Source organism: Aspergillus uvarum (genome assembly GCF_003184745.1).
Source record: "Aspergillus uvarum CBS 121591 unplaced genomic scaffold BO82scaffold_6, whole genome shotgun sequence".
NCBI classification, from domain to species: domain Eukaryota; kingdom Fungi; phylum Ascomycota; class Eurotiomycetes; order Eurotiales; family Aspergillaceae; genus Aspergillus; species Aspergillus uvarum.
In genome coordinates this window covers 228,003-242,318 of record NW_020291303.1, presented here as the reverse complement: position 1 = coordinate 242,318, position 14,316 = coordinate 228,003, and the positions used below count along the sequence as shown (strand labels likewise).

At 60.1% G+C, this 14,316-nt stretch overlaps 7 protein-coding genes across 7 annotated transcripts; 3 read left to right on the top strand and 4 right to left on the bottom strand.

Moving 5' to 3' along the window:
* Nucleotides 1–520: 520 nt before the first annotated feature.
* On the top strand, nt 521–2,341 carry BO82DRAFT_389246 (cytochrome and DOMON domain-containing protein; the record flags this gene model as incomplete). The annotated part of the gene is made up of 3 exons (XM_025638440.1): nt 521–920; nt 984–1,939; nt 2,293–2,341. The coding sequence occupies exons 1-3, from the start codon at nt 774–776 to the stop codon at nt 2,339–2,341; spliced, it is 1,152 nt and encodes a 383-aa protein (XP_025495770.1). The 5' UTR covers nt 521–773.
* A 70-nt stretch (nt 2,342–2,411) lies between these two features.
* BO82DRAFT_361503 (MDR family NADP-dependent oxidoreductase) lies at nt 2,412–3,446 on the bottom strand (the record flags this gene model as incomplete). The annotated part of the gene is made up of 1 exon (XM_025636816.1): nt 2,412–3,446. The coding sequence occupies one exon, from the start codon at nt 3,444–3,446 to the stop codon at nt 2,412–2,414; it is 1,035 nt and encodes a 344-aa protein (XP_025495769.1).
* Nucleotides 3,447–4,199: 753 nt separating this feature from the next.
* Nucleotides 4,200–6,237, bottom strand: BO82DRAFT_380685 (putative MFS alpha-glucoside transporter; the record flags this gene model as incomplete). The annotated part of the gene is made up of 4 exons (XM_025637778.1): nt 5,871–6,237; nt 5,784–5,804; nt 4,384–5,729; nt 4,200–4,227 (listed from the first exon to the last, which is right to left on the bottom strand). The coding sequence occupies exons 1-4, from the start codon at nt 6,030–6,032 to the stop codon at nt 4,200–4,202; spliced, it is 1,557 nt and encodes a 518-aa protein (XP_025495768.1). The 5' UTR covers nt 6,033–6,237.
* BO82DRAFT_398440 (aldehyde dehydrogenase family protein) lies at nt 6,138–8,268 on the top strand (the record flags this gene model as incomplete). Its single annotated transcript, XM_025639030.1, has 4 exons — nt 6,138–6,189; nt 6,262–6,304; nt 6,857–7,580; nt 7,636–8,268. 4 exons carry the CDS (start codon nt 6,138–6,140, stop codon nt 8,266–8,268), a joined length of 1,452 nt encoding a protein of 483 aa, XP_025495767.1.
* Nucleotides 8,050–9,534, bottom strand: BO82DRAFT_163521 (glycoside hydrolase family 88/105 protein). Its single transcript, XM_025630281.1, has one exon. It carries the CDS (start codon nt 9,514–9,516, stop codon nt 8,389–8,391), a length of 1,128 nt encoding a protein of 375 aa, XP_025495766.1. The 5' UTR covers nt 9,517–9,534; the 3' UTR covers nt 8,050–8,388.
* A 603-nt stretch (nt 9,535–10,137) lies between these two features.
* Nucleotides 10,138–12,443, top strand: BO82DRAFT_380682 (putative 2-ketogluconate transporter). Its single transcript, XM_025637777.1, has 5 exons — nt 10,138–10,614; nt 10,672–10,949; nt 11,081–11,605; nt 11,713–11,924; nt 12,071–12,443. Exons 1-5 carry the CDS (start codon nt 10,264–10,266, stop codon nt 12,328–12,330), a joined length of 1,626 nt encoding a protein of 541 aa, XP_025495765.1. The 5' UTR covers nt 10,138–10,263; the 3' UTR covers nt 12,331–12,443.
* Nucleotides 12,444–12,464: 21 nt separating this feature from the next.
* On the bottom strand, nt 12,465–13,381 carry BO82DRAFT_422390 (uncharacterized protein; the record flags this gene model as incomplete). Its single annotated transcript, XM_025640203.1, has 3 exons — nt 12,465–12,479; nt 12,532–13,120; nt 13,233–13,381. 3 exons carry the CDS (start codon nt 13,379–13,381, stop codon nt 12,465–12,467), a joined length of 753 nt encoding a protein of 250 aa, XP_025495764.1.
* Between the last annotated feature and the right edge of the window lie 935 nt (nt 13,382–14,316).

The window sequence follows — 14,316 nt, the reverse complement described above, 5'->3', positions numbered from 1 at the left end:
ATCATGCACTTTCTTCGATCGAGTTCTTTAGACCCCAGCAATAGGGTGGTCAGATTAGAGGATGAGTTAGACTTACGTTCATCCACGGCTGTCCAACAGCGAGCGAGCGGGAAAACGATGGAAGCCTAGGAAGAAGCAGCAACGCAAGCACCGACGGATCCATTCCGGGCCTCCCAAACAGGCCTAGCTGCAGATCCCAGCGGGGCGCACCATTGCTACGTACTATCAATATCAATGCATCAATGCTTTTTTATTGAACTACCCCGACCCAAACCCAAACAACCCAACGTCCTTTGTACCAGCTTTGCTGTTCTTTGAATCTCCCCACAAACAAAGATCGTGACTTCATTTCCCGTATCCCTCGTCAAAAACACAATCCCCCTTGCCCGGCAAAATCATCCCCTCGCTGAACTGCATCCCCCCCACCCCCACCCCCGACCGGGCGACGTAACCGGAGAAAGATGGGCAAGACCCAAGAACCCTAATGCAAGGGCGCGCGCAAGGGGACGTTGGTCGGGAATTGGACGCTGTCAGTGTCAGTCCTACCTCAACGATGAGAAGGAAAACCGGACGAGTGAGCCAAGGGAGGATTGTAATCTCCCACTTGCGGTATGCAGATTGGTGCGCTACAATTTAAATTTGCGTTCCTAAGAGGAAGGAGGACAGAATCACGTTCCGGGTGAGACAGGTTCGATACGACGAGGATCGACCCCCATGCCTTCGATAATTGGTTTGCACTTACAGAGCACACAGCCAAGACAGGGCCAGCCACAATGGAACTTGACCGCTGGATGGATATAAAGGATGTTGGCCTGGCCTGCCCTACCCTCCCCGGGGGTAGTGAACGCCCGCCAACTCGTGTCTCCGTCTCCAGTCTACAATGCGGGCATTTCGACTTCTCCAGACCTTTCTGGGGCTCGGTACGTTTCCTCCCCAGCCTACCAGTGTACAGTCCAACGGCACAGTCCTAACCACGTAACGAGACAGCCCCCCTAGCAACCGCCAACATCGTGACCTTCACCCCGTCCACCAGCCACCCGAACCTGACCTACAGCGTCACCGTCCCAGACACGACCACCCAGCAAAATGCGGGACCAATCTACCTCCAGATCCGGGCCCCGCGCACGCTGCAATGGGTGGCCCTGGGCCAGGGCAGCCGCATGGCCGGCGCCAACATCTTCGTGGTCTACACCAGCGCCTCGGGCACCAACCTGACCCTATCCCCGCGCCTAGGGCGAGGACACATCGAGCCGCAATACACGGATCTCGCCAACGCAACCCTCCTCCCCAGCAGCAGTGTCACAGACGACACCATCGAAGCCACCATCCGCTGCACGAACTGTCTGGCCTCCTGGTCCTCCCCATCGGACACCAGCTACGCCCCCACCGCCACCGCCGCCCCCTTCATCTGGGCCTACCACACCGGCAGCCCCCTGAACTCTTCGTCCCCGGAAGAAACCATAACAATCCACACCGACATGGGCAGCACGACCCTCGACCTCAGCCACGCCCAATTCGCCCTGCCAGAACACACCAACAGCACCTTCAACCCCTTCGCCCTGACCTCGCAATCCACCGCCCCAGAACAAGGACGAAACACCCTCCCCTCCCCCACCAAAACCCGCGCCATCCTCATAGTCCACGGCACCCTCATGGCAACCGCCTTCCTCCTGTGCTTCCCCCTCTTCGCCCTCCCCATTCCCCTCGGGGTAAAATACAACATCCCCGGCCTCCACGCACCCCTCCAACTCTTCACCCTCTGTCTGACCATCATCGGCCTCGGGACCGGAGTCTACCTCGCGACGACAGTCTCCACCCTCAAACACGCGCACCCCATTATCGGAATCATCCTCGTCGGCGCGCTGGTGCTGTTCCAGCCGCTCGCAGGCTACCTCCAGCATCGGCACTGGAAGCGCGAGGCCGCCAAGAGTGTGTTCGGGTATGTGCATCGCTGGGTTGGGCGGGGGGCCATCATCCTGGGGATGGTGAATGGGGGACTGGGGTTTGGGCTTGCGGGACGGGGGATGGGGGGTGTGGGCAGCAGGAATGTGCCGGTTGCGGCGGTGGTGGTTTATTCGGTGGTGGCGGGTGTTGTTTTTGTGGTGTATGTGGTGGGGGTGGTTTGGGGGAAGACGAAGGTTTTTTGTCGGAAGGATAACGTCCAGGGGGAGGTTGGGCGGGGGAAGAAGGGGGAGGCAGTGGGGGAGGGGGAGGGGGAGACGAGGCATCGGGAGAAGATTTAGTTTGGCTGCTTTGCTTTGGCTTGGGATGGTGTCTTGAGGGTTGGGATAGATTGGATGTGTGTGGATTGCAGGGTTTTGGCAAGATGGAAAAGAGATGAATATTAAGGTTTGATTCATTCGTGTCTATGTTCAATAATGGTATGGTATAGTATGGTGAGAGGTAACAGATTAAAACTTCAACACAGCCTTGCCCTTGTTCTTGCCATAGAAGATCCCCACCAGGCCGTCGGCCGCGTTCTCAATCCCCACCGTCTCGTGCGTCAGCGCCTTGAACGACCCCTCCTTGATCCACTGCTGCACCTTCTCCTGGTGCTCCTTGGTGTACTTGTCGCCCATGCCGGGGTCGTTCACAATGAATCCCCGCATGGTCAGCCGCTTGGTCAGCACGTACGAGATGTTGCTAATCGGGTAGGGGGTGCCGTTGTACACGGAGATCATGCCGCAGACGACCACCCGGCCAAAGTTGTTGATCGCCTCCAGGGCGGCCTCGAGGTGCTCGCCGCCGACGTTCTCGTAGTAGATGTCGATGCCGTTGGGCGCCAGACGCTTGAGCGCGTCCGCCGGCTTCTCCTTCTTGTAGTTGAACCCGCCGTGGAAGCCCAGCTCCTTGGTGATGTACTCGAGCTTCTCGTCGGAGCCCACGCTGCCGATGACCGTCAGGCCCTCGTGCTTGGCCAGCTGGCCGACCAGCTGGCCCACGGCGCCACTGGCCGCCGACACGAAGATCGTCTCCCCCTTCTTGGGCTGCCCGATCTCGTACAGCGACGAGTACGCCGTCAAGCCCGGCATGCCCAGCGCCCCGATGAACACCCGGATGTCCTCGATGCCCAGCGGGTTCTCCAGCTTCTTGACGTACGGCAGCCGCTCCGCGCCCACGGAGATGTACGACTGGATGGGGAGGTAGCCCTGGATCAGGTCGCCCTCTTGGTAGGCGGAGGTGTTGGAGCGCAGCACCTTGCCGATGACCGCGCTGTCGATGGGCTGGCCCAGCGCCATGGCCGGCGAGTACGACTTGACCTCGGCCGGGCGCATGCGGCCGCGCATGTAGGGGTCGAAGCTGGCGTACAGCGACTGCACGAAGATGCCGTTCTCGGGGGCGGGGGCGTTGGCGTCGTAGGAGACCGGCTCCAGGCCAATGTGCTGTCCGGGGACAGGATAGCCCGTGGGGACTTCCTTGAAGATGAGGGCCTTGTTTGCAGACATGGTGTATGGATGGGTGGGTGTGGTTTGGGAGGAGGTTGTGTCAGTGAGGTGACAGCAGCGGCCGAACCACCTTTATACGACTGCTCCCAGTGGGGCCACGCCCCCCAGGGTCGATTATCAAGCATCGCAGTTGCTGACGAAGCTAACCCCCAAAGGCGTCGAAGAAGCTTCTCGAGAGACTGGCTTTTGCCTAGGTACCTGCCAAATGCAGCGAGGGCCCCGGGGGTGGGAGCGATTTGCCCAACCGTCCTCGTTACGACCATTCGCAGGCGGAGAGGCGAACCACGGCACGGCGGGCGAGTGGAGCTGGCAGAGTTTCCAGACGGAGGAAATTCGGGGCAGCTGCTTCTTCAGGGTGTCCATACCGGGCCGGATGGGGCAGGCCTGTGGTCTCGAAGGGTGGATGGCCGGAGTTATGCAGTGCAGGGCAGTGGCTCGCTCGGATCGAAGGTCGAGGCTATGCGGCCGTTCTGACGCCACCAGAGAAAACGGTGCGCGAGAGCCATGAAGTCATGACTACTGCGCAGGGTAAAGCAGGAATGGGGCCAAGCAAAGAGGGGAAGTCGATTGGGGATTGAATTTGAGTTTCAGTGCTGCTTCATGACTCGAGACGATGCAAGCCTGCATTTCGGCATAAGGGGCGGCTGAGTCAGCCGTCAGCACTCAAATTTGCGCATTTCGCAGACTTTCCTAAACGGGACTAGATTATTAATCACCTCGCCGGCTTTCTTCCCTGCCTCGGCTTTTCCCTCTTTAGGCTCTTGCACCGACCAATTCTTCTCTGTTGTTCTTTTCCGTGCACTGCACATCCTCAACCCATCTCCCAACGCCTGCCTCGGTGCTCCCCTCGGTGCTCCCCTCGACGCTCCCCACGACGCCCTCCTCCCTCATCGCCACCACCGCCCCCCTCCCCTCCTCCCCAATGACCACCACGCACCGCCGAAACCGCCGACTGCGCACCCCCTGCTCAAACATCGCGTCCAGCTCCTCGAAGGTGCGCCCCTGCGTCTCGGGTAGCCACCAGAAACACATCGCGGCGCAGACGAGACTGGTCCCCGCGAACAGGAACCCCAGCTTGCCGCCCCAGTCACCCTCGTCGGCGTCCATGGCGTAGGGGATAGCCACGGCGAAGACAACCGACCACCCGAAGCAGCTGACGGTGGCCAGCCCGATGGTGACGCCGCGCAGCCGCATCGACGAGACCTCGGCCAGCAGCACATAGCAGAAGGGGCCCAGGCTGACGTCGTACACCAGCGTGCACGCCAGCATGAGCGCGCACTGCGCCCAGATCGTGCCCGTGGTGCGGGGGATCACGTCCAGCACTCCGATCAGCAGCTGCGTCAGGGCCAGCGCCGAGCAGCCCGTGAGATACATCGTACGGCGGCCGACGTAGGACAAGAGTGGCCACGAGAGGACTGTGCCCAGCAGGCCGAGCGCGCTCAGCCCGATGTTCATTGAGAAGGCGTGCGACGCGTTCAGGCCGGCGGTCTCCATAAAGTGCACCGCGTAGTTGATGAAGAAGACGTTGCCCGTGAAGGCTTGCATGCTGTAGGCCATGACGCAGATGAGGAGGCGGCGGCGGTTGGCGCCGTGCAGGCATGCCAGACGGGTGGGCGTGTGCTGAAAGCCGGCCTCCAGGCGCAGGGTCTCTTGAATGTGGGCGAGGCGGGGCCCGACGGCGCCCCCGCGGACGGTGAGGCGGCGCAGCGACGCGGCGGCGGCCTCAGAGCGGCCCTTCCGGCACAGCCAGTAGGGCGGGTCCGGGCAGAAGGGGACCAGGGCCAGCATGATGCACGGCAGGGCCCATTGCGTGGCGATGGGGATGCGGTAGGACCAGTCGCTGGCGAGGGAGGCCGTCCCCTTTAGAATACCCGAGGCGATCAGCGAGCCGATGGAGAAGGCGAGGTTGGTCATGGTCGCTGCGAACCCGCGCAGCGGCAGCGGGGTCACCTCGCCGACGTACGCGGAGGCGCAGATGGGGTAGAAGGCGATGACGCAGCCGTTGATCAGCTCGCCCGCGAACAGCTGGGCGGGCGTCTGGCTGAAGAACTGCACGAAGATGAAGCCGATCGACAGGCATGAGCACCCCGTGAGCACGAGGCGCGGCCCGAAGCGATCGTAGGCGAGGCCGGCGAACAGCGCCCCCACGATGGCCCCCAGCAGGTTGGCGTAGTTGAAGGCCGACAGCCAGTGCGCGGCCAGCATGTAGCGTCCCTCGTGCTCGTAGCCGTAGTTCTGCTTGAAGACGTCCAGTCCGACTAGGCCTTTGACCACGCCGCCATCCTAGTCGAGGTCGGGTTAGTTCGCCCCTCGTAGATCAGTCGGTGGGTGACGTACAATTCCTTTCAGGATCGTCGCCTATCCATGGTCAGTCTGTCACCGCCAACAAACGACGCTGCAAAGGATCCGCATGCGAGACCGTACCAAATTCATGAATAATGCCCACGCCACGGTTGGCCAGTGCTGTCGCAGCGCGGGCCAGAAGGTCAGCGCATGCTCCGCCGCGAGGAACTCCTGCGCGGTTTCGGCGTCCTGCCGCGAGGTTGTCGGAATGGCCTGGATGACGATCTCGTCTTTGTCCTTCATCTTGCCGGTCTATCGGAGTTGTGAAGATTTGGGGAGACTTTTGGAGAACGAGGAGACCGACCCAGGGCAGACCGCCGACAGCGGTTTTCTTGCTCAGTTTCCGCCATGGTCTTGGCCGTCTTGGCCGATGGACCTTGGGGACGAAGCCAAGGGCCGAGTGCGTGGCTATAGATCGTGTAGTTTGGTGGTTTTTCTCGAGTCACGCTGGGATGATACTCATAGAGAACAGCTAGTCCACAAGCAGGCGGACCCGCCATTGACCCCAAACCACTGTAACCCCGCATGTGCCGATCCGTAAAGTCAAAGCGAGGCGTACCTCCGATCTTGTCCAATGACTGGCGCTTGCGGCAGCCGAGCTGTACGACTATTCAAGCCGCAAGGCAAATCTTCGTCTAACATGGGTAAGCTTCTCGTGCATCTCAGTCTTCAGCTCCCCCCCCCCCTTCCCCAGGCTTATTCCGTACCGTATACGAGTGTGCTCGGCTGGTGGGCAGTGCTGAACCGAGAGAGAGCAGGGTATAAAGTCTGACTCTTCCTCCCCTGCTCTGCTCAATCACTTTTCAACAATTTACATCTGCCTACAGCCATATTTTGAGAAACGAGAAAACAAGTACTGAACAGTACTACAACCACCACAATGGCGCTCGACACCACCGTAAACCCCCCCCCCCCTTTTTTTTTTTTTTTTTTTTTTTTTTTTTTTTTTTTTTTTTTTTTTTTTTTTTTTTTTTTTTTTTTTTTTTTTTTTTTTTTTTTTTTTTTTTTTTTTTTTTTTTTAACATCATCAACAACGAACGCACCACAACCCCAACCACACGCCACAGCACCAACCCGACCACCGGCCTCCCGAACCCCGAAGTCCCCCTCTCCAGCCAAAGCGACCTCGACGCCGCCGTGCTCGCCGCCCAATCCGCCTTCCCAGCATGGTCGCGCACCCCCCTCACCACCCGACGCGCCCTCCTCACCCGCTACGCCACGCTCCTCGAAACCCACAAACAGTCCCTCGTCGCCCTGCTCACCCAAGAACAAGGGAAACCTCTCAGCCAGGCCCAGATCGAAGTCGAAATGGCCATCACCTGGACCCGCACCATCCCCACCCTCGAGTTGCCGGTCACGACCATTGAAGACACGCCCGACCGCCAGATCATCCAGCGCTACGTGCCCATCGGCGTGTGCGGCGCCATCGTCCCCTGGAACTTCCCGGTGCTGTTGGCGGTCGGGAAAATCGTGCCCGCCCTGGTCACGGGGAATACGATCCTTGTCAAGCCCAGTCCGTTTACGCCGTACTGCGCGTTGAAGTTGGGGGAGCTGGCCGCGCAGGTGTTTCCGCCGGGGGTCGTGCAGGTGCTGAGTGGCGGGGAGGAGTTGGGGCCGTGGATGACGGCGCATCCGGGGATCTTGAAGATCAGTTTCACGGGGTCGAGTGTTACTGGGCGGAAGGTGATGGAGGGGTGTGCCCGGGGGTTGAAGAGGGTGACGTTGGAGTTGGGTGGGAATGATGCCGCGATTGTGTGTGGGGATGTGGATGTGGATGCTGCGGTGCAGAAGGTATGGTTCCCGGTTCGGTGGTCCCCGTCCCAGTTCCAAGCACTGACGATCCCAGATCGGCATCATCGCCTTCCTCTGCTCCTCGCAGATCTGCATGACGATCAAGCGGCTGTACGTGCACGAGCGCATCTACGACGAGTTCCGCGACAAGCTGGTCGCCTTCGTGCGCAACCTCCCCGTCGGCGACGGCACCCAGCCGGCCACCTTCTTCGGCCCCGTGCAGAACCGCATGCAGTTCGACAAGGCCACCGACCTGCTGGCCGCGACGCAGGCGGCCGGCCTGCGGACCCTGGCGGCCGGCGAGGTCCCCGCCGACCTCGACCAAGGGTTCTTCATCCCGCCGACCCTCGTGGACAACCCGCCCGAGGCCTCGCGCGTCGTGCAGGAGGAGCCCTTCGCGCCGATCCTGCCGCTGCTCAAGTGGTCCGACGAGGCGGACGTGATCGCCCGCGCCAACGCCTCCGACTACGCGCTGAGCGCCTCGGTCTGGAGCCGCGATCTGGGGCGCGCGCGCCGCATCGTCGACCAGCTGCAGGCCGGCTCGGTGTGGGTGAACTCGCACTTCGACGTCGCGCCCCACGTGCCGTTCGGCGGGCACAAGGCGAGTGGGATGGGCACGGAGTGGGGGGTGCATGGGTTGGTCGGGTGGTGTAATTCGCAGACGTTGTGGCTGAAGAGTCAGCTGTAGCCCTACTTGACTCGAAACGGGGCCGGAGATACGGAGATACCATGGACGACCGGTGTCAACTGCAGGACCGGTGTGGAATCTATACATCTATACTATTCGCACGCATCTACTCATCCCAATCTAATACGAAATCCCCCGCAGATACTCCCCCAACGCCATGATCGCCATCGCCTGCCCATACGGCATCGCCGTGCGGGGGATCTCCTTGTAGAACTGCAGACTGTCGCCCATCCCCGTGCCAAAGCTGGTGTTCTGGAGCTCGCCCTGCGCATCCACGGCCCCAACCACAGCCTGAATCGCCCGCTCCGCCACGGCGCGGTACTCGTTGCCGAGATACCTCTTCCGCACGGCCTTGAGCATCCCGTAGGCGAACCCGGCCGTCGCCGAAGCCTCGACGTAGGAATCCGGATGATCCAGCAACGTATGCCAGAACCCGTCCGCCGCCTGCAATCGCCGGAGGGCAGCGCACTGCGCCTCCAGCACGCCCAGCAAATGCACGCGGATCGGATCCGTTTCCTCGAGCTCCAGCAACTCCACGATCTCGGGGATAACCATCGTAATCCAGCTATTCCCTCTGGCCCAGCGCGCCTCCGCGAAATGATGCCCCACCTGGGCGTCGTCCGCGGCGGCGGCAAACTGCCACCCATGGAAAAACAACCCCGTCCGCGCATCAAACAGATACTGCACATGCAGCAAACACTGCCGCTTCGCCTCCGCCACATACGCCGGCCGGCCCAGCAACCGCCCGATTTTGGCGAGCGGCATGACGGTCATCATCAGCGTGTCGTCCCACAGCTGCTCGTGGTTGTCCGTCAGGTAGGTGATATGCTGCATGCCGCCGTGGCGCGTGCGCGGCAGCTCGTGCATCGCCCACTCGGCCCAGGCGTCCAGCCAGGGGAGGTAGGTGACGTCGCGGGTGGTCTCGTAGAGGTGCGCCAGCGACAGAAACACGGCCATCGTGTTGATGTTCTTCGTCGTGCCGCCCTCGGCGAACCGCGCCGCGAACCAGTCCTTGATGATCTGCAGGTGCGTGGCCGACCCCGTGAGCTCGTAGTATTTCCAGATCCCGTATAACCCCACCCCGTGTGTCCATTCCCAGCCGTGCCAGGATTTGGTGTCGATGATGCGGCCGTCCGGCAAGTGGAGGAGGAATTCGCCGGTGGGGTCGTGGATGTTGATCAGGTTGGTGATGAGGAGGTCGATTTTGCTGCGGATTGCGGGGGGGGCGAGGGGGGCAAGGGGGGTCATTTTGGTGGGTTGTTTGGTGGTGGTGGTGGTGGTGGTGGTGATGTAAGTTAGGGTTGGGTTGGGTTTGGAAGCAAGGGAGGTGGAAAGGGAGGGAGGAAGGGAAGAAGCTACTTGAGCGCAGAGAGAGGTACTAGTAAGTCGCTATGGCTGGCAAGCTCCAGCTTCTTTCTGTTTGTCTTCCCCGCCATCTCCCCCCTCTGACTCGTCGTCATGTTTATATTCGGGTCAGCGTACGCCGAGCACGCTCCCCAGCCAAGTCCAACCCCTCCTCCGCAAGCAGCAGCGATTGGCGCCCTCGTGCAGCTGCCCCCCAAGCGAAGCTCCAGTCCAAGACTTTTTCCCTTTTTTTCCCCCGCGTTCTCGGGTCAATTCCCTTCCGCCGGTTAATTTTCAGACTGGAAGCGGCTTGACCCGCCCCCGCGTATCTGGTTGTCCCATGGGGTAATCTGGACATATGGACGAACCCCAGCGTATGCACTGCACTGCATCAACCCTAAGCGAGATGCATCAATCCATGAGCCACATAGTTATTCGCCTCACACCACCATACCTACAACCCCCTTCCCCTCTCATTGGCGTGAAATTCACCCCCCGCGAAGGATTGGCCAAGCAAAACATAAACGAGATGGCAAGGTCACATTATCATCTCGTGGGTGGTTGCCCTACCCCGTAGAAAATAAAAGCCCGGCGTCCCCCTGCACCCCGTTCCCCTCCCCACCATATCGAGTCCCACCCAATCCGCACAACATGGCGGAGAACATCACCGACACCACCCCGTCGCACCCTTCCCCACAGGAGGAAGACAAGTCCGCCCATGCCACCGCCCACGTCGAGCGGGTACTCTCCCCCGGGGACGGGTCCCTAAAGAAAGGGCTGGGGGTGGACGCCGCCCGCGTCGACGAGGAGATCGCGGCGTACGCGGCGCGCGGGGCGGTCGAGGTCGACGAGGCGACCAGCCGGCGGCTGCGGCGCATGATCGACCGGCGCGTGCTGGTGGTCATGATCCTGACGTATTTCCTGCAGGCGCTGGACAAGGGGACCATGTCGTTTGCGTCGATCATGGGGATCCGCACGGATACGGGGATGAAGGGGCAGGAGGTGCTTCCCAATGGCCCCAGATGATCGTGGTGCTGATGCTGACTTTTGGACTGACAGTACTCCTGGCTCACGACCTGCATCTACATCGCCGTCCTGATTGTCGAGTACCCGACTAACTGGATCATCCAGCGCGTGCGCATCGCCAAGTACTTGGGGGTCAATATCATCCTGTGGGGCACCATCCTGGCGCTGCACGCCGCGTGCAAGAACTTCGCCGGGCTCGTGGCCGTGCGCACCCTGCTGGGCATCTTTGAGGCCGCCTGCCAGCCCACGTTTGTGCTGCTGTCCAGTATGTGGTATAAGCGGGAGGAGCAGGCTGCGACTGTCACTTATTGGTATGCCCGCTTTACCCAGCCCTACCCTGAACCCTCAGCTGCTTCTTAACCCACCCCCCTTCTGCTCCAAATACCCCCCAACACATCCCCCCCCCCCCCCCCTATCACCATGCTAACAGCTACCGAAAAAGGTACATGATGAACGGCGGCCAACAAATCGTCGGCGGCCTGCTGGCATACTGCTTCAGCCTGATCGGGCGGCACGGCCCCACGGCCCTGAAATCCTGGCAAGCCCTCTTCCTCACGTATGGCTGCATCTCCGTCCTCTGGGGCTTCTTCGTGCTGTGGTGGATGCCCGACTCCCCGATGAAGGCCAAGTGCTTCAACGAGGAAGACAAGCACCTGATGGTCGAGCGCGTGCGCGCCAACCAGACGGGCCTCCAGAACAAGACCTTCCGCGCGTACCAGATGTGGGAGGCCTTCCAGGACCCGCAGATGTACTGCTACTGCGCGATCCAGGTGTTCACGACCCTGCCGACGAGCGGATTGGGCGCGTTCGCGAACATCATCATCACGGGGTTCGATTTCACGGAGCTGCAGACGCAGCTGTTGGCGATGGTGCTAGGCTTCTATATCATCTTTGTGCTGTTGACCAGTGCGTTTTTGGTGAAGCGGTTTAATCAGAATATTTTGGTCATGTTGGGGTTTATCATTCCGTACGTTGCCTGCCCACCACTTTTCCAGGGGCGTGTTGTGCAGGGGGGTGGGTGTTGGGTTGGATTGGGGTGAATGCGAATGCTAACCCTAGAAATGCGGTGGACAGCTCCTTCATCGGCACCATCGTCCTCATGACCGTCGAGAACAAAAACCTCAGCACCAAGGTCGGCCTGCTGATCAGCTACTACATCACGCTCTCCTTCTGGTCCGCCCAGAATCTTTGTTTGTCCATGGTCTCGCGCAACATCGCGGGCGCCACGAAGAAATCCACCGTGGTTGCGGCGACGTTCGTCTCGTGGGCTGTGGGGAACGCCATCGGTGAGTTTGCCTCCTCCTCCTCCTCCTCCTTTTCCCTTTCTTTTCTCCTTCCAACACCGATGCCCAAGATACTCTCGTCTCTTCCCTCAAGACCAGTGTACAGTACAAGCTACTCCCCCCCGAACCCATACTGACGGAAGTGGCAGGCCCCCAAGTCTTCCTCGCCCGCGACGCCCCCCGCTACTTCATCGCCTTCGGCGTCCACCTCGGCTGCTACTCGGCCATGACCCTCGCCGTCATCTACCTGCGCTTCCACCTGATCGCCCAGAACAAGAAGAAGGAGCGCCTGCTGCGCGAGGCCGGCGTCAGTTTGGAGAACCCCGGGGAGGGTGGTGGGGATCACCTGGCGCATGCGTTTGAGGATCGCACTGATCGCGAGAATCTGCATTTTCGGTATATCTATTAGTTTGCTTACTTTCCTGGTCCAAGGATTGGATGGAGTGCTTATTGGGGCTATTGAGGGTCCGGTCTGGTTTGGGTTACCGAGTAGGGATATCTAGGTTGGTTTAGTTGGAATTGAATTATGGGTTGTTGGGTAACTTATTGAGTACTGCGCTGTAGTGTGCTGTGCTGTGCTGTGCTGTGCATGCTGGAAGATGATCTGGACCCGGATGGAGACGGTCACACCGTGCGCGCGGCTGTAGTGGTCCAGCTGGGTGTGTTCAATCCTGGGAACGGCGATGCTGCTGACCCGGAGTTGTTCTTGCTGGGCTTGTTGCGAACGGCCCGGGGCCAGCTGGAAGCGGATCGGCCGTTTGTCGGGTTGCTGCCAGAAGGCGAGGGTCAGTTGCGTCTGGTTGCGTTGCCAGATGTGCAGGACGAAGTCTTGGCAGCTGGTGATCGGGTCGACGGGCTCGTCACGCTGGTACTTCTGGCAGTGCGCGTCGAAGACCCGCAGCAGGGTGCCGTCGTACAGCCCGTGGTCGAGCTTGATGACCGCCTGCATCTCCCCGTCGGCCATCCGGATCATGCCCGAGTGGATGAAGGGCTTGCCGAACTCGAACAGCTGCTGCCAGATCGCATCGAGGATGTGTGTCCGCTCCTCCGCGCCACTGGCGTCGTAGAACTTCACGATCGGACTGGCGTGCGGGAGCACCACGCCGTACCACTGGTCGTGGGGTTCCAGAAAGGTGGTGCGCAAGATATCGTTGGTCTCTGGTAAACGCTGGGCCATGGCCAGCCATTGGAGGGGATCGCTATCATGACCCAACGAGCGCATGATCATCAGCGACCAGAACGACTCGGGTCGCCGCGCCCTGGGCGGGAAACGCGGATTGCCCCGGAGGACATGGGTAGATTGCCTCATACGCCTCGATAGCAACTTCAACAGCCGCCGTAACTTCGGGAGGAGGGGAGAAGAGGACGCTGGCTGCTGGTTGCTGGTCTTCCTGGTCATCGCCACTGCGGACGAGCTGCGACGCCATCGACTCCAGCACGGGGGGGCAATCGGAGGACATGGCGCACCGCAAGGCTGTATCTTTCCTGTCGCAGCCAGCTGACCAGATTGATGGCCGCGATCGAATCGCCTCCCAGGCCCAAAACGCTCGCCTCCAGACCAAACTCCCCGTGCGGCAGTTGCAGCACCGTGACCCATGCTTCATGCAACGCCTCTTGCTCCCGGGCGACTACAGGGATCATGGAGGGCAATTGGTGTGCCCCGATGGCATCGAAGGCAAACGGAGTCAGCTCCGCGAACACTATAATCTTGAAGCTTTCGCTTAAGCTGACCTGACGAACAAGCCTTGCCACGTGCCGTCGATCCGCGGATATAGCTCGTAATGGAGTAAGCGCTAGCAGAGTCTGGTCCGCGCACAATAGGCAGGGAGCTCATTTCCAGGCGCAATGAGACAGATTCCCTGCGGTCAGTTCCGGCACTAGACTCCACTGAGTCGCGAGGATCAGATTCCCGGAAGCCCTCTAACCCTAGGCAGTTGGTAGTTGCTAGGCTCTTTCCCCGAGATTCGCAATCAGTCCATGCAGCTCAGAATAGGTTCCATCACGCAGTTCTTACGGCCTGGCGAGTCACAACACACCAAATCTGCAGGCTCGGTGCTGGGAGGCCGAGAAACTGACCCTCGCTGACAATTCAAGTCCTCCGGGAATCGTAGATCGCTTCCCAATAATTGAGCCCTCTGAAATCATGTCTTCTAGCCTGGACATAGCCCTGGCACGTTGTATTCAATCAATATAAACATAGAGCTCAGAAGTGGACTTTTGTCAATGATGGCCTTTTGAGCTTATAGGACCAGTCTATTCAGAAACCCAGCATTTGTATCTCTATTAGGCCTATATTGATATCTGGTGTAGATTCAGTAGAACGAATAGTTTATTATGAATATAGCCTTTTCAAAGAGCTACACTAGTTCTCAACTGGTGGGATATTGGTTCAGGA